The sequence below is a fragment of the Stegodyphus dumicola genome, chromosome 5 (assembly GCF_044657685.1).
Source record: "Stegodyphus dumicola isolate Sdum_Otavi_A_Nest chromosome 5, ASM4465768v1".
In the NCBI taxonomy this organism is placed as follows: Eukaryota; Metazoa; Arthropoda; class Arachnida; order Araneae; family Eresidae; genus Stegodyphus; species Stegodyphus dumicola.
Window position 1 is genome coordinate 74,391,760 of NC_140772.1, and position 19,549 is coordinate 74,411,308.

Genomic DNA, 19,549 nt, shown 5'->3' on the forward strand with positions numbered 1-19,549 from the left:
CGCTGATAATTTGAATCCTTGCGCGTTCTACTCAAATTTACATATTCTGGCATTGGCAGTTCCAGGGGAAAGTAAGGCTTGACAGGAAAGATAGTTTAAACTTAAAATAAATGTTAGTTAAAATAAATATAAACCCTACAAGTAAATAAAATATATTTTTATTTTTAAAAACTAAAATAATGCAAATAAAAACAATTGTTTTAATGAAGGATTTGACCACTTCTGACCACCTTGATAAAAGATCTGCAAGGACTTCATATTTTCAATTAAATAGTCGTCTGCATTAGTGAACAGATTTTACCATCCATTTGATAAGGCAAATAATAAGTCCAATTAATAAGGTAGTTCCCCTTTTTTATAGTTGTTGGAGAATGTGCAGGGTAACTTAGAGCCCGTCCAAAAGAATTTCAAAAATTTTCCATAATGTTAGTTCATAAAAATACGATGGGCAGTCTGTGCGAGCAGTTTCATACAAAATCTAGAGCATTATCATTTATAAATGAAAAAACAACTGTTGTAACGTGCAGTCTCGCAATGGTGTTAATTATCTCATCCTGCTACCTTTGATTCATCACAGTGTCTCCAGTAAATAAACGCAAATCGGAGAGCATAACTCAAAGAAATCCACTGCACCATGCCATTAACTGAAGATATGGTATTCAGGGATGTTAATAAGATATGGTGTTCAGTGATGTTAATGGGCGTGTTCTATAACGGCACAAACTCGTAGTGCTAAGATACATAGTCTTTTCATATTATTTAATATTTACCGTACTTCTACTAAACTAATAGTAATTTATTATTTACCGTATTACTCCCCGAATACTATTTTCGTATTATTTAGTATTTACCGTACAGCATTGGGTATTATTGACCTTCCAATCTTTCTAGAATTGATGTTTTCGCCCGATTGTGCTTAATTAACAAAGCCATGCATACTGGAGAGAAAAATGAAAGGGACAACAATGGAAAAGGGCTTTGCATAAACTCTAATAATTGAAATCTATTAAAAGGCAAATATTTGGCAGCTCTATAAACTATTCTCTCCCTCCTTTCTGCATGCCTTCGTGGTGTAACAGTAGTCCACACGACGCGTAAAAGAGAGGTCCAGGCTCGAGTCCCTGCGAGGGCATGCGTATTTTTTAAGTCTTCTCCTTCAGAAAAATATCCTAATGATTTTACAGTGGCGTCCGAACTAAAAGGTGGTGGATGATGATTCTTCAGTACCAGAATTTAGTGATTGGGTCTCTTAATCCCCAGTCACTATTTAAAAGAGAGAGTATGTAAAATATTCTCTCCCTTCTTTCTGCATGGCGTCGGGGTGCAACAGTAGCACATTCGGCGCGTATTCGAGAGGTCCAGGTTCGAATCTCGGCGAGAGCATTGCAGATTTTTCACGTGCCCTGCTTCAGAAAAAAATCCTAATGACTCTACAGCTCAAGGTAAACGTTATCAAACAGTCTAACAGGATTTATCTTTGCTACATTAAAATTTTGCACCCGGCATGTGCGGAAAGTGCAAGAAGATGTTTCAAATTTTTAATTTCAAGTGCTGTACGAGTATGTGGATAAACGTGTCGTGTGTGGAAGGCAAACATCTCGTTACGAAGGCATTTAACACGTTGAGCGCGGCGCCGAATTTACTGTCCTTTCCGTTCAGCCGGCAGCGAGATAAGCCGTAAAGCTAAGCTGTATTTTTGTTTAGAATGTTTCAATACATTTCATTAAAACTAAATTTGATCACATTTTATTGAGACTATATTTATTTTTTAACTTTAATACTGTCGGTCCAGCGGACCGACGCCAGCCAAACGAAAATTCCAGTGCCGGTCCCCAGGGACCGACGCCGGTCACACGGAAAGTTCACTGCCGGTCCCCAGGGACCGGCGCCGCGCTCAACGTGTTAACTGATGAAGGGAAATGGCGAATGACGGTGCGAATGAAAGTAGAACAATTACTGACACATATCTATAAAGATCTGAAAGTAGCCAAAAGTAATATGTAAACAATCCAAAAAAGATTTAAAGACACTGTTTATGTGTGCAGATAACCAAGTCGAAAACTTGCCACAACGGTCTTTTAAAGCCGTTATTTGGCAAAGGTTACTTAAGGAAATAGACAACTGACATCAGCTCCGATTGCAAGGGATTTCGCTGCAGCTATAAGAACTCAACTATTTAGATAGGCCACGAATAACAGATTGCATAAAAGAGGGGTGTATTTCCAGGAAATTCATTTTTTGCGTCACACTAACTCGAGGTGAAAAATGCTTCTAGTTGGAAAGTGCTGAAATAATCGTGACTGGAGTACTACTATGGTTTGGGTTAGTTATCTTTATTGTTGAATTTTGTTTTTGTTCGCAGATTTAATTATGAACTTGCTATAATCTGAAGGGAGCAAACCTGAAAACATTCTTGAAACGCATCAGTACAAAGATAGTGAAATTATGATATGGGTAAGCATCATTTTGAGTGGCAGCACTGACTTATACATTTTTACTACAATTATAAATACCGAAATATCCAGAAATGAGGTTCTGATCATGATGTCAAGTTGTTTAGAATTGCAATCGAGAACAGCTTCCTTCTAAAGGGCAAGGATGCCCCTTCCTGTCGTGCTGTGCTAATGATCGATTATCTTGAGGGAGAATGAATCGAGTGAATGGATTGACCGTTATATTTTCCGAATTTAAATACGATAGAACATGCGTGGGATACACTAAGACGACTTGTATCACTGCTGTCTCGATCTAGCACTCCTTAGGAGCTTCAAAGTCTCTATTCATTTTGAATATATAATTTGTTATTGCGAGAACTAATGAACAATTTGATACGCATGTTGCAAAACCATTGTAAAGCTGGTCAGGAAAGAAAATACATCTTATTAATGTTTCTATGTATTTTTTAAATATTTATATATATTTTCTCCTCCCTCACTTTATGTCGCATTTTATATGTTTCTATTTAAACTTACTCCTTTATTTACTTTTATTTTATTTTCTTTACCTACTTTATTTACTTTATTTATTTATTATTATTTGTTTTATTTTTAAAATCCTTCAATTTATATTAATTTTTATATCTATTTGTTTAATTGTTTCCACCAGTGCGCTTATCATAAGAAGGTTCAGTAACACCTAGACGAGATTTAGAATATGTATCTTGCCTATCGACTCTCTGATTTGAAATAGTTTTCATAGGTGAGAAATCACAGAATGTTCAATTTCAAGAATAGTAACATCTGTAATGATTTGTCTTTCCTGAAACCTCTAGATAACATGTCAAGGTTGAAAAATCATCTGATCATCTTCTTTGGGTCCTAACTGATTTTATCCAACCAAAGAATAACCAGAATCATCTTTCAAAAACTTTTTGTTGACAGTTAAAAATCAAAGAATTAAGAGCGCTATCGTCTAAATGACGCCCCGAGCAACCGGGACAGTGGTTAACGACGCTGACTGCCGTACCGAAAGGCAGAGTTCGAATACCGGAAAAGGTATGAATGTTTGTATATTTATAGTGTCTGTGCGGTATGGGGGCACTCTAAATAAACAGTGAGTCGAGTCCTTGCGAGAGGTTGATAATAGGGGAAGAGGGGTGGAAGACTCTCGCATCCGTCCCATCGAGGTGCTCTTCATCAAAATTAGGCCTGAACTGGGCAAAAACTTGAATGATGTCCAAGGTTGTTGCCAACATAGGCGCAATATTGACCACTTACCGCGATGAATTTTGTGGGCTTTCTGATGTTAGAGACCTGATCAGATGTTACTGTTGATCGGGTGGGATAAGTCACAACAACAACACCAATGCCTAATTTTCATATTTGTGAAGCGTAAATTTTAAACTGTCGTCTTAAGTGAATGTGCTATATCTGCATATTCTTTTTTGCATGCATAGTGAGTTTTATCCAATGAAGCGGAAACACACTCTTGAAAAATCAGACTTTGTATGCGTGTTTAGCTTTCGGAAAGAAGCGGGATAGAGAGATGGGGCTGTACAAAAGGAGATTCTTTGATGAAAAATATAAAATACAATAATGAAGTAATGATATATAAACTATATAATTATTAATAACTAATCCCTAATTATCAATGGACTTATAATTCTGGGTAAATACATAAAATAAAAAATACACATAAAAGAAAATTTCAAAAATTCTCGCAACCTCCGAAAGACCTACGTTTTTTTAGAACCACTGCTCATTTATATTCAGGTTTTGTAGATTCGTTTTAATTTATAGCATTTTATTTCATACTTCTAGAGTTAGTGATGCCATTCTAAATATAATAAATGAATAGACGGATTAAAAATAATTTTTTATTAGATTTATTAGATTATTCAAAACAAAATCTTATTGGGTGTCAACGAAGGGTCATATTTCTGGCATAATGATTTATACATTCTTCCTTCAAATCAGAAAATCGTTTTTTTAATGTTAAAATATTAGTTATTAACTGTAACTAGTTCTTTGCTTTCTACCTTCTAGTATTGCTATTGTTTCGCTTCCACTCAGATGTAAAAATAGAAAGTTTTAACTATAATTTGCTTTCCGTATAAACTATTCTATAAATTAAATTAAAATTTACCGTATAATTAAACTTTCGAACCCAGAAAAATTCTCCAAAATCTAGGAATTAAAAAAGTTTTAGTTTAACACCGTTTAGTCAAGAAGATTAATATTTAAAATTTGAAACCAAATTTGAAGAAAAATAACCGCTGTAAACCTTTTGATGGTAGTGCATTCTTCCATCGAATTTCTTAAAACAACAGTAAATGCTTTATCAGGTTTTGGCGAAATAAAAGGGGATTGGCGGTGTTTGGCACCAAATGCGTACGCTCTCTCATCGAGGGACAGAGCAGGAGCATTCAAACTCGAGCTTGTTTTATTTACTGCTCTCTGCATCATTTGGAGCGGCAGTTCTCAACCGTTGTGAGAGAGGTCAAAGTTTGTGACTGCTATTCGTCTTTCTGAGAAAGATACTGATAAAAAAAAAAAGGGTGAGATAACTAAAAAAAACCCTCTTTTTTTAAACCAGCAAAAATACGTGGAGTTTGTTGGAGAAGAAATTTGTTGAAAGAACTGGAACTATTTTTTCAAATTACTTTTATCTCAGAACACTATAATTAAGGTAAACATTCAAAAAAAATTATTCATTTGTGGTTAGAAGCCTGCATTCCTTTGTTAAATATACAGCATAGTCTGAATGACTTCTAAATATCTGTAATATAGAGACGTAGTATATATATATAGGCTTTTAAACAAAACTGTTATAAAAATTGAAGTCAGGAAATCTGAAAGTTTTTGAAAACTAGTAAATCAGATTATTCTTTCTTTGTGAACATTTTATTTGTTACCTTTTGAAAGTATTTGGTGTAAAAATTAAAAAAATAGGAAACATTGCTCTTTGCTTTATTACATTCAAATGATTTTGAAAGTTAAATCAATTGTGTATTGAAAGATAAAAATTAGAAAAACTATTCTTTCTATAGAGAAATTTCTGGAACATTCTGTTAAAGACATTTATAACGATATATATTCTTGTTAATATCTTTCTAAAAAAGAATTTTCTTCACTGTGAGCTAACGACATCTCATGCTTGAGAAACATTTCATAAAATATGGTATTTTATAGACAGATTATCATATTAAATATTATTCTTCTGGAACGAAATCACTGTGATTAAGGCTAATAAGCTTAAAAATAACTAGTACTGTAGATATGGAGTACGAAAATTACATCGGAAATCAATTCGAATTTGACGGAACTGAAAATATTCCTGACACATTTTCCTTCATTAAAGTTTCAACTACTCCTAGTACCCTATCAGAAATTTCAACTGCGAAACTGGAAGGAGCTCAACTGTTAAAAGCTCAGACTCCAGAAGAAAGATCAACATCGACAATTCTAGCCCAGTTATATGGTAAGCGTTTTTCAATTAATATGATAAGTTTCAAACATTATTTGATGTAACCGATATAGCATCTTTGTTTTGAATTATTAGTCCTCGTTAATCCCGATCAGTTTAAGTTTTATTGAATGCTGCGTTTTAAAACTGTTATGTCACTACATCTTTACTGCAAAGGTAAAAGAAAATACATATAGAACTTAATAACTTTTTATTGAAATATTTATGCTTTAAATAATTCTAAATTCTGTATGAATATAACAAACAACTGAATGCTGCTTAGGATGGTTAAGATAGATATTCATACGTTTTGGAGTTTCAAACTGAAGACATTTTGAGGAATATTTCTTAAAATTTATATAGATTTCTGGTAGATCTAATTCAATAATTTCGATGTGTCTAATTTACTCTCTCTATATACAGAGAGTAAATTAACACTTTATTATTCCTATGTTCTTGTAAATTTTATTTTGCATTTTATCTCAAATTTATCTTTAATATGGGTTTAAATGTCATTCTTCCTTTGTATTTTTTATTATCTAATTAAGAAAGAAGAACGCCTTCATCGAGTATACGCTCAGTTTCTTTTAAGTTTCTTTTCAGAAAGTATTAACTTTCTTGGACAGTTATTCCTAGTGTATTTTGCTGTGATAATTAATTTACATTAACTGTCTTCGATCATTCCTTCTTATATATATGTTTTATCCTCATCATTTATTTTTTTTATGTATGTTAATGCAATGCCTCTTTTTGGAAGTACATTAATTCGTAAAACTCAGTTGTTAAAATTTGAGTCAAGTTTATAGATCTAAGTTCAAAATATTAATTGAAGCTTTTTCATGCGTCTACATTACACTTATTATGATATCTTATTTCGTATTAAAATACCTAAGATGTCTAACTGTCTTGAAAGAGTAATTAATATTTCGTAATAATAATTGCAGCCGAATGAAATAATATTACCTGTCCTGTGCCTGTACTTGCTATGTTTACTAGTGTGTATTTAATTCATTGTATAAAAATACATAGAGCAAGTTTAGTTCTAGGTGTACCATCTAATCATAAATCTGAAAACAATAACCCTGATCACGTACAGTCTGGGCATACTTGTTGATATGTACTATTATTATTTAAAAAAAAGAGCTATATGATAATAAGAGTTCTTGCTTAAAATAATTATTTAAGTCTAAATTGCATTTAGGTTGCTGTTTTGCAAGTCTTTGATACATTTATATGTAAATTTACACTCTTTTTTTAAAGATATAAAGCTATAACGCAAAATTACTATGAAAATATAAAAAAGCAAGCTTTAAAGATTGAATATTTTATCTAACACTTTAAATTTTGCCATCCTATGTATGACTATTGTTGGAATCGAGTTCCAGAATAATTCTTGAAGAAGTTCAGAATCTGAAGGTATAATTACAAGCTGAAATATCTCAGGGAGACCAATTCTTGAATTTCCTGTTTCACTTAATATCCAGAACATCATTTGATATTTTTTTATTCTTGAGAATATTCAACGAGAAAGATAAAAACTTTGATAACCAATAGCAGAATTGATACCATGTGCTATTTAAATTAATATAATATCTAGAACGTACCGAAAAAGATTTAGAGTACAAATTCAATACTGCGAGTTCCATTTCATCGGATCAACAATTGCTCAGATTACTTGTTATTTTGACCAAAAAATAAATAAAACGATTAAGCTTGTTATTATTAATTGCTATTATTAAGCTTGTTATTAAGTTATTTACGCGTTGTTTTTCTTTTTCTTTCTTTCTTTTCATTCAAATGCTATAAAAAGTAAATATTACGTGTTAGTATTAAAGCGATATTATATTAATTTATGTGATTGTGTATGCCAAGTAAATTTGTCTGCAGTATTAGGTAAATAACGTTAACGGAAATATGTTTACATAAGTTTAGACTTTTGTTTACTTTGTTAGGTTTGTTTACAGCTTACCTTGTAAACATAGTCACTTATTTTACATTTCATTTAAGATACATACAAATAAATAAATAGTTTCATTGTTTAATTACGTAGAGAAATATGTCCTGTATTTAGTTTCTCAGAAATAGAAATATTTTTTTATCCTATAAGTTTTGGAAAAAAGGACGGTAGATAAAAAAAATAAAATCCTATGGTGTGCATTACAATATGTACTCATTCTGCTTACGGAAACGTATAACTTAATTAACAGTATTTGTATAATAATATGTATATTATATAATATTTGACAATTCGGTGCTTAGTTATTATTTATAACATCTTATTTTTGAGATTAACATTTTTGTATTCCGAAAACTTATTATTTATGAAGCTTTTAATTTAAGAAGTCGGAGTCAGAACACTTAGACGTCTAGTTCGTTTTTCTTACTAAGTGTTAAACTCATTCGAAACCAATTCATATTCGTTTCGAATGAGTTAAACACTTAACTGGTTTCAAATGGGTTAAACGCATTATGTAAGAATGCAGAGTATTTTAAATAAAATTTTTCTTTTAGATTTCAGTGCATTGAGCTTACAATAAAAAAAATTTAAATAAAAAAAAAAGTTTCATTACAAATTTTCTGAGTAAATGAGAGATTGTTTATAGAATCAACTCGACTATTGTAATAGTACTCAGTTGAATGCCTTATGAAGAAATATGGGCGTCATAATTTTTTGATCTAACGGTCATTCTTAGGTTAGGTTAATTACTTAAGGCAAAGCATCTCGAGAGCTATCTGCCTATGGAGAGGGATGGACTTTTTAAGGGAAACTAGCTCTTATCCAAGTTATATATAGGGAAAACCACCTTGTAGTCAAGCCGTTGCCGGGATACGAACCCAGGTCAAAATACCAGCATTCAGTGACTTTACCAGTCAACCGCTAGTGGGTTCAATGTTTATTATGAATAACTGAAAATTGCAAAGAATCTGATGTAATAAGTATCTTTTAAAATTGATTCATACTTATGTACGTTATGTGGTTGTAGAGCCTTATATACTTCAGTAAAGAATTTTTTAAGAGAAAAAGAGCTTTGGGTGATCTCGAGTTCTGATTGTCAGACAAAGTATGGAAGTTTGTAAATGTATAATATCTTTCTAAGTTTGAAATTCTTTAGAAAGGGATTGATTATAAGGAATGAGGCATACAAAGCCCAGGGCAAACAAACTTCAGTGAGCAAAATCATTCTATCTTCCTCGAAGCCCAAGGTCTAAAGCCAAGAAAAGCACTTTTGATTTCATCCACAATTATTCGAAAGGCTCTTTTTGAAATCATGTACAAGATCATTAATGGAGTCGACTTCTGATATCATCCACGATGGCTATATTCCCATAGTGGGGATAAGTACTACATCAACTGTATATGAATCAGGAATCTGATTTATTCTCATCACTTTGAAAATACTAAACACTTTTAATACTCTATGAAGCTTTGTACATTTTTTAAGGTGGAATGTTACGAAGGCAAATTAAATATGAAAAATAATATGACAAATTTTTTTACATTTCTTTTATATGGTTTTGAATTCTGAGTTAATTTGGGAGATGATGACAAGGGAAAGTAATAAGTATAAGCAAACATATTAGAGGACAGCAATTAAAAATATATCAAATGCTTTTCCAAGTGAAGAATATACTGATGAAAAATTAGAATAAAAATTACGATGTAAAATATAAATAAACTAAATGATGTTTCTCTGACATTTGTGGACTTGTAAAACTGTCACATCAAATTAATATTTACTTTACAATTTTGATATCGAACGCTAATTCTTGTTAAACGTATTTATCTTAAATATTAGTTTTAATTTATTTATTATTATTAAACTAATATTTTACAAACAACAAATATTATTTCTATTATTAGTAAGAATATTAGTTTTTAACTTATTTTTAGGTCACTTGGACACGAATAATTTGGAATGAAACTTATCCCTCCCCATTTATATATTATTATGTAATCATTAATGTTTTTCCTGCATCTTTCTCATTATTTTTGGAGAAAGATTCGACAAGTTGATCTGCACTAAGAGAAAAAATTCAATTACTGTGACAATCAAATAGAGAAAATGGAGAAAACTAAATAGAGTAAGCCTCCCCATATGTCCCGCGCAATTAAAATGAAGCCATTAAACGTTACGATATGATATCATGACTTATCATGGACGCTGCCATAGATGAATATCTGGTTGGTTTTGTTTAGATTCTAATGGTTGTTGTCTACATGTTAGCTATTCATTATTAAAAGTTTATAAATGTTTCGTTCTAATTTTAATACTTAATCTAAATGATTTTCTACTTAGTATAGAGAAAAATCACAAGGGCTGCGAATAACTGTTCCAGATATAATAAAATCTAGATATATGATATATAATTACAAGACAAATGGGTACATGGTAAAATCTAGATGACCAATGAAACTTTTAGTGGTATTTACCTCAAATTACGCTTAAAGGCATTTTTATGAGGCCTGCGGACATTAATATTTGCTCTCGAAGTCACTATAATTTTATTTAAAATATGTTTCGTAATCTTATCCTTACAATGAACGGCGACCATGATAGGTCGTGACGTCAATTGTTGATGAAGTCTCCTTCATTTTTGTGATGTCATGCTTACTACATCTAATCTAACCTCGTTGGTAACTACAGTCCATGAAAAGGGTGTTCATTAGTTGGAAATATGAAAGCATACTCAGTTGGGGTTTTATTTGACTTTTGAGAGGCTGTTAAATATTATTAGTTAGTGATACCTGTTAATGTTGAAGGTTATGATTATGCCCCACTGACCAGGCTTTCGAACTAAGGTAAAACCGAACGGAATCGTGGAAAAAACAACAAGCAGCCACCACAACAAGGCAATAGCTGAAAGACCAAGTGCCATTAATTGCTCTTAATCAGGAATGCCATAGAAAAGTACTTTACAAAAATGATAACAGGACATCTTGCATAAGATGCTACATATGACAATAAGCAAAAAATCAGTGTATAATATTATAGTACAATAATAATGCATTTAGTAATAAGATACATGAATACATAATTTAATGACATTCAATAGTATAATGCCTTAATATTATGAGATAGAGCTATGATAAAGTACGTACTATAAGTTAAATACTACTAAATGTAAAATGTGACACATTAAATTTATGTTGTTTGATATAACTGTAGTAATGCAAAGCGTTTTATAACACATAAATAGTTATTTAGGAATGATGTAAATAGGTGATATATGAGTGAATCAAAATACGATAATACATTGCGTTAGGTGATTACATTAGTTGTTTTAAAACAGTGCCATCAAACATCGTTCGTTGTTTAAGGTTTTTATAAAAGAAGGCGTGGTGCTAACAAATATTCAAGAACACATTGATAAACCCTATGCTGACCCAAAATCTTTTTATGCACCGTCATATGACAGGTTGTCATATTTGGGCAGGAGGAAGCGTAACTCAAAGATGATCTCAAACTTGGCGGCAGTGTTTAATGTGACTACTGTGTAGAAATATGCACTAAGAATATGTGCCAAAAATAGATGAATAAGTGTTTCCTAGACTACTACGGAAGCGAGCATTAGTAATTGATCAGTGGAAAGAATTCTGCTAGAAAACTGACGATGAACTTCTGTGTCAGATGAGTGATAAGAAAAGCAATTTAATAATCAGAGAATACAAATCTCACAGAAACTCTTAAAAATGCATGAAAAGCGTGGGTGAAAAGAGAGTAATAGGAAAGTTAAACTTAAAATGGACTGTTAGTTAAAAATAAGTAGAAAAACCTCACAATTTTCCCTGCCAGAATTTAAGTACACGGAAAAGAGGTGCTTAACGACCTTGTTAACAGCTTAAATTCTAACTATCTAAACTACCTAACCTTACTAGAGCCCACCTCTTACAATAAGATTAGATCTTTAAGTGTAATTAAATATGAAAATTCTAAATTTGTTACATCTTGATTCTTTTTGGTATGTACATATTTTCAGCATCTCACATCCTTACAGAAAATTTGAAAGGAAAAGCACTTTAGAAAAATCTCTCTCTACAAACATGATATAAATATTTTCACAACTTTTCAATAAATTTTCTTTGCACTTTTATGCCACACATTTTATTCAACAATTAAATCTCTTCCCCTCGTGCTCTCCAGAGGAATTGGAGTGTAGAAGTGAAAACAGTGTGTTTACAGACACTAGCAACTAGCCAACAATTTACGTGGTATTAGACACACGAGACCTCAAGGACACTTTATTTACAAAACTACACGTAATGTACTAACGAGAGCGTGATTTAACTTTAAATGTTGGTTACCTTGGCTTTCCTGCTTCCGGCTGGATTTTGGCTTTTGCTTTTTTTGGTATGTTCTACTCCCCTCGTCGTTGCCTTCCTTTTGGCTGTCGGAGTTCCGATTTCCATCTGATTTTGTACGACGTTGCTGCTGTGTATGGCATATTGATTTTCCTTCAAAATACTTTTAAATATATTCATTTTGTTTCTATCATTAAGGCTGAATTTCATTCACACTTGGCACTACTTGTTCCTCGTCTCTACTTTGTAGTCTACGGTTTCTCTAAAATATTTCTACTATATATGGTACATGAAACTTGGGACAAAATTTTGCAACTCGCTTGTCGCCTGCCGATGATTAAAAGTGCTTTATTTTTAGCATTTCGTCTCTCATTTGATAATTTATTTTTCTCCTCTTCATATCGTAATATTTTTCTTTGTTTCTTCCTTGCCCTATCTAAACATTCAACTGCTTCATCTATTAGTTTCTGGATATCTTTTATCTGGAATTACGAGGCTCTCTCCTGTACAAAACATAATTTGCACAGAGCTGTAATTAACTTTCGGCCTCAGAATAAGAATAACTCAGCTGGGATTTTTCCCCATAGTCTCATGCTTCGCTATTCCTAATGCGTAAACTAACTCATTGACCCCGCTATCCCAGCGCTTGTGATAATTTCTCACGTTAACAAGGCATTATTTTCACCATGTTTTTGTTTACCCGTTATGCTGTGATGGCTTGTGGCCGATAAGGTACCATTTTTAGGAGGCGTGTGCCAAGCCCTGGACATAGCCCTTCAAATATTTGAAACCTAAACTGTTTGCCGTTGTCAGAAATTAATTTTTAACGGCGCTCCGTATTTTAAGCCATATTTATTTAAAAAAGAAAATTTATATTGCGCATTTTAATCTATTGCGTTCATCATCTAACTTTATTCTTGACAGAGCATCAGCCACTGTGTTTTCTCTACTCGGGGTATGTTTTATCGCCGTATTGGCTTCAGCCTGTCCAGTTAAAGCGAGTTTTCTTTCTTTTTAGTGGCAACAGTGGTTCTATGATTTGAGGAAAGTCTTTAATAAACATTCTATAGTAAGAACACATCATTAAAAAGGGAAAAAGTTTCTTTGGGGTATTTAGCAGAGGGTAATTTTTGATCGCTGCTATTTTTTATTTTCTCGTTTCTATGCCTTTACTGGATATTTTGTATTAATATGTATTAATGTGTAAATTATGTCTCTAGTTTGATTACTCTGTTTTGGAGTCAATAAGTAGTGAGGTTCAGAAAAACTTCTAGAATTAAATGCTAATTTATGGAGTCTACAATTGCGATTATTAATCCAGTTAAAAATGGGAAACTCTCAATAAGTTGAGCATCAAAATTACTTATTTTAGCTCACTGGAAGCCGGATCTTCCAGTGTTATGCATTCTTTGCTTATGTTCCTATAGAAAATGTTTTCTGGATTTATACAGACACAAGGTTAATGAAAAAACTAATTCAGGCAGAACTTCGCTCTTAATTATGTAAAATTATTCGTTTGATTTTATATTATTTGTAATTGTTATATGGCCATCACCTGATTTGTGATTGGCTTGCTGAAACACACAGAAAAGAAGACTCATTATCCTTCTTTTCTGTGTGTTTCAGCAAGTCAATCACAAATCATTTTCTTGAACCCGAGGTTCTCAAATCGTGGCGAATTCTCAGGTAAGGAGGAAATTTCACAGTCTCGGAGGGATTGTTCGACCTCACACTGCTTGACTTGAAAACTGTAATAAAAATATTTGCTAGATCTAGAACGTAGTTGAAATCTTGATCCAAAGCAGTAGAAAAAGGTAAGGTGACAGATTTTAACATTGGTAAAGCGGAACACCATTTACCGGAGGGGGGAGATTCTTAATTAAAAATGGAGCAACACAAATTTTCATAGAACGCAAAAATAGTATTGTAATATATATATTTTTTAATTTCAACATAAGTACAATTTACAAATATAATACATTAAAAAATTACGTATAATATTATTTTATTCTTTCGCATATTTCTCATTTGAGTGAATTCTTTTAGTAGATTGCTGTCGTTTTTTGTTGAGTAACTTTTGGACAACTTGTGATGTACAAGATCTGAAGGAATGATTGTGATTATTAGCATAAAAAGACATAAGTCCTTCTGCTAACGCTAATTTCTTTTGTTCTTCTCCATAAATTGTTTTCCGAAATAATTCCTGCATTTTGGAGGAAGATGCAAGATTATTTAAATATCTTTTATGTTTCTGTGTCCCCGAGAGCTTTGAAATATCATTCTTCCAGCAGGGCGAAATAGAAAATTCACCATTACATTTCTCACATTTTACCATGTGATCGCTTTTGTTTTTTTTTTTTAACGAAAGGAAATTCACTTCTTAGATCATTTTTGAATTTGCATCTTCTGTTTTTACTCATTATATTAAAAATCTAAAGAAGAAATTTATTATAAATTTAAAAATTATATTATAAATTTGTATCTATATATATTGCTTACAAACACAGTAAGTAGGTACATAATTACATGAACATATTTTATTGTTAGTTTAAAAATTAAATTAATTTGTTTGTTATAAAGTAATTATATTTCAAAAAAAATTATTTTAATTTTAATCCTATAATACTTTCTAAATAATAACAGTATTGTATTATTTTTCCTCTGAATTTGTTGTAACGTAAGTCGTAAGCGTCATTTTCAAGACCTACGCTAGACCTTTTGCCGCCACTATAAAATATAAATAATAAGAGTACTGTCTGCTAAATTCAAGAAAATTTATGTTTTTATGAAATAAATAAATTACGTACCTAAATTATCTGAATAGCTGATTTGTTGACATTACTTGTTTAACTAGCACTAGTACGCAGTACGATGTGTATCGTCTGAGAGACAGTTACAAAATGTTTTCCTCAATGCCAATGCCAAAAAATGCCATTAAGGCCAAAGAACGGTGGTTCTAACAACTGATCAAAATGCGAACTTTGATAAGCAGTTCTCGATAATCAGTTGTCAAAATTTTTTTATTATTAAAATTTAACATTATAAAATTAACAAAAATAATATATGACACGCATCCTGACCAAGTAGCCAAATGGCCGCCGAAAACCATATTCTCCCGCCATTTCCTCGCTTAATCGTACAATTCTTTCCAAAATCGGGACTTTTTTAAAACGTTACGGGACGCGGGACAAATTGTTAAAAACCGGGACTGTCCCGCCAAAAACCGGGACGTCTGGTCACCTTAAAAAATATTAAATTTAGTTAACTTGTAAGGAAAGCAAAATTAAGTGAAACGTTTTGTTAATTACATTTATAAAAGTAATAATACTTTATATTTTAATAAATATGTACATAATAAATATATTTAAATGTAACAAATATTAATTTTGTATGCGCAGTTACAGCACATTAAAATATAAATTTCAGTTTTATCTACTCGCTAAAAAGCATTATTTGCATTTATATGTATTTCTGTGTATAAACTTAGAGCTTTATATAAAGCTAGGGCTTTCTAGATATAAACTCTTATGTATACTACGTATAAACTTGGAGTGAGGAATAACATTCTGACATATAGCTAGGCGGGATAATTGACCACTAAAGGCTGAGAGCCATTGCTCTAAATCAATCAAGCAGATACTTAAGCGCAATGATTTATGCTCACCTTTTCCTTCCGTCTCTATTAAACCTCCACCACTCTTTTTGTATCTATTAAATGTATAGAGGAGATGAATTGTTTTCGTAGAATAGTTTCAACATAAAAACGTAAATACATTCATATAAGTGAAACGCGATTTCAAACACCACTCCAATATATCTAGTCTTAGTTGCTGAAAAGTATCTATACAATAATGCCAAAACTTTGTTTTGGGAAACACATTTTAATTACTTTCTTTAAGAGTTACGGAAAATATATTCCTTGTAACATTTTTATTATTTTTTCCCTGTTTAAATATTTTCGTCTTACCGATGTAGTATAATATATAGGGTGATCGAAAAAGGAGGTTTTGGACTTACTTTTTTTAAATATGGACATCCTACACATGACAGAAGATTTTATGGAAACAAATTTCACACCGAAGAACGGCATGTAAAAATAAAATCTAATTTTTTAAATGTTTCTTGGAGATTCGGAATTCCACTTAAGTCGGTATGCTTTGTTGAGTTAAAAGCAAAACTTTCCTGCTTTTACGTGCAAAATTGCGAAGATATTCAAATTATACTCTTACGACTTACGTTACAGCAAATTCAGAGGAAAAATAATACAAGTTAATACTGTTATTATTTAGAAAGTATTATAGGATTATACTTAAAATAACTTTTGTAAAATATAGTTACTTTATAACAAACAAATTAGTTTAATTTTTAAACTAACAATAAAATATGTTCATGTAATTATTCAAAAAATAATTTAGAAATCAGCTATTATATATATATATATTATTTATTTCAAAGTTTGTAAAACTTTAATTAATTTTTGATGAACAAACTCAACGGTTTTAAAACGAGGAGTGGTAACACTGTATGCAATAAAACATTTTTTATCTCCTACGTGCAAGTTTGTCTATCAGAAATTCTAAAGATATGCTGTTTTTAAATATTTTGTGATTTTGCAGTTGAATTTAATTTTGTGTGGTATAAGCGGAAAGAACGTTATGCTTAATAAATAAAGTTAAGACACAAAACCTTAATAATAAAAAGGCAAGAACAAATTTTTGTCAGCCATATTACTAAGAAAGCTATATACTGATATGATGAACTGAAGACTGATAAAAAATGCTGACTGAGAAAAATGAAAAAAAAAAAAAAAAAGTGTACTTAAACACTTAAAACTGCATCGGGAATTCTACACATATACTGCTTTTAAAATTTTGTGATTTTATTGTTGAATTGTGGATGGCGTCAGAAAACAATGCTTAATAATAAAGCTAAGAAGACAAACAACATGGATCAGCAGAAGTGAGTGCAAGAGTACAGCAAGCTCAGCACCTTAAGAAACCCTTTTGGACGAACGATAGAACTTTTAATTTTTGTTCCCTCGCCCACCCCCATAAGATAAAACGATCATTCTGAGAATATTATAAAGTGGCATAAATGCTAATTTCATAAGCTTAAAATATATATATTGTTTTTCTTCGAAATATCTCTAGAAAAGTTTCAGAGTATTTTTAACAGGAGATGTTTCCTTGTTTATATCTCCAAAAAGTTTCTTGCAGAATTTAAATGTTTGTTATTTAAATATTTAAACTTTGTAAAGTTTATTATTTTGTTTTCTGTGAAATATCATTTAAATAAATTTTTTTCAGAAATAATATGGTAAATTTTGCGTGGTAATTTTTCCTAAGTCGGAGGAAATATTATGTTAATTTTCAATACCAACGGGTTTTTTTTAACTAATTTAACTCACCAGCAGTCGAATGATTAAACCGCCGAAAACTAGGAGCGGTTTAGCCAGGAATCGGTTTCGATTCTTGGCTAAAGGCTGCCTGCAGAAGTGGTTTCAGGATTTTTTCTCGTTGTAATATGAATTGGAGTCAATTTTCTTTAAAACATCCTCTCGAAAGCACACTTTCCATTGAACAGCTAGCTTTTGTAAGCTATGCTTTTCTTTAATGCAATACATTTCTTTAACTAATTTATACAAATTTTTACATCAGGGTTATTTTTTATAATTTCGATATTTTGTATCATCTGAATATAAATCTTGCAAAAAAAAAAGTATCTTCTTCTGTCCACATACATTTTTACTACTGGATGAAATTAGAAACAAAATTTTGAAATGCTTAATTTTGATTTTAATTTAGCATATGATTAAAAATATATATATTTTGAAACGTCATGCAATTTATTTGTGGATATTTGTTTTATATACAGTAAATCCTCGTTAACACGAATCTCACGGAACCGAAATATTAAGAGTTCGTGTTAAAAAAATCATGTTAAGTAGCTCTCACAAGTCGTTTGTGGTAAGATCTCTGCAATAATTCCTTGATTCAAAGGCTGAAGTAGACTTTTTGCATTTGGAGAGGGGAGTGAACCTTTAGTACATTTGCTAAGTTCAGATTATGTATTAAGAGTTGTACACGTGCCTAGTATCATAAGAACATGCCTGTTCCAGGCTCCGGTTTTCTTAGACAGAGAGTAGATGCAAGGTAAAGTACTATTTATGTTTTTGAAACAACGTGGTTTTTCAACCTTACTGATCACTCAAGGATGGTGCTTATCACTGCCGTCTACATTCCACTTAAACGTTGTTTACCGCATGCTTCCCAATGGCACTTGCCACCTTTTATTCTGACGCTACGACTTGCGAAAAGATTGTTCAAAATTCCAGTTTCGTGCATACGGTATAAATCAGACGAGGCATACTTTTCCCTCACTTTCTCACTTGATCAAATTCATGCAACCAGTTGTTTGCTCCTTCTTCATCACCCTTATTTGCTTCAAGACAAATCGCTAATGATGAAATCGAGTGCTTCTTCTGGAAGCGGTACAGCCAACTGAAAGTTTGAATATCTAAAATTTTTTTTAATCTAGCTTGCTTTTAACTCAATTAGAAGGTAATTAAGGTACACTGGAAGCGCTTATAAAGTAAGTAAAAGTAAGTAAAAGCGCGCATATGATTGAATTCTTTTAGAAGCAAAGTTTTGAAACTTTCATATGTAACACTTCGAAGTCGCTTAGATTTGTTCCTGAAATCTCCTGCACAACCATTATGAATTTTTTTCACTATCTTTAAGTATCGTGGATGTGGCAGATTCGGAAATTCCATACGTTTCGGAAATTGTACTTTTCTTCAACACGCTATGGCCTATTTCCTCTAGGATGTTTAATTTTGGTCACATACCTATCTCTTTCTTTGTCCTATTGGTTATGGAGCCTTAGCTTACGCTTGATATTTAATTTTCGCGTCCTGAAAGCTGCCAGAGTGAGATCTACAGGTTCCCCAAACAATGCCTCAAGTAACACAATCCAGTAAATCTGTGAATTTTTTTATTATAAGTACAATTCATTTAATTTTGACTTTAACTATTTACTTGGTATGTTCTATCCTACTGACTATCAGAAAGAAGAGAAGATACTAACTCGCCTCGGTGACCATTGGAAGGAGAAAGGGAAGTAATTTTACGTGATTAGTCTAGAATTATTTAAGACTTAACTTGTTGTACTAAATAACTTTAAAGAATAAAAAAGCACATCTGAAAAGAGAATTCCCTTTATTGACTAAAGCTCATTGTTGACGCGATGATGTTCATTGTCGGACAATGTTACTCATGCTGGTAATGTTTTGAACCATAAAGTCTATTTTGTGAAATTTTTACTTAAACGAGATGGAACAGTTAT

At 31.7% G+C, this 19,549-nt stretch overlaps 1 protein-coding gene across 1 annotated transcript in view; it reads left to right on the forward strand.

The window, feature by feature from the left end:
* The first annotated feature begins 4,858 nt into the window (after positions 1-4,858).
* LOC118192370 (synaptotagmin-15-like) overlaps positions 4,859-19,549 on the forward strand; it is a 150,558-nt gene continuing 135,867 nt past the window's right edge. The window contains exon 1 of the mRNA XM_035363317.2: positions 4,859-5,919. Within this exon, the coding sequence (XP_035219208.1) occupies positions 5,718-5,919 (202 nt within the window). The 5' untranslated portion in view covers positions 4,859-5,717. The remainder of the gene's footprint in view (positions 5,920-19,549) is intronic.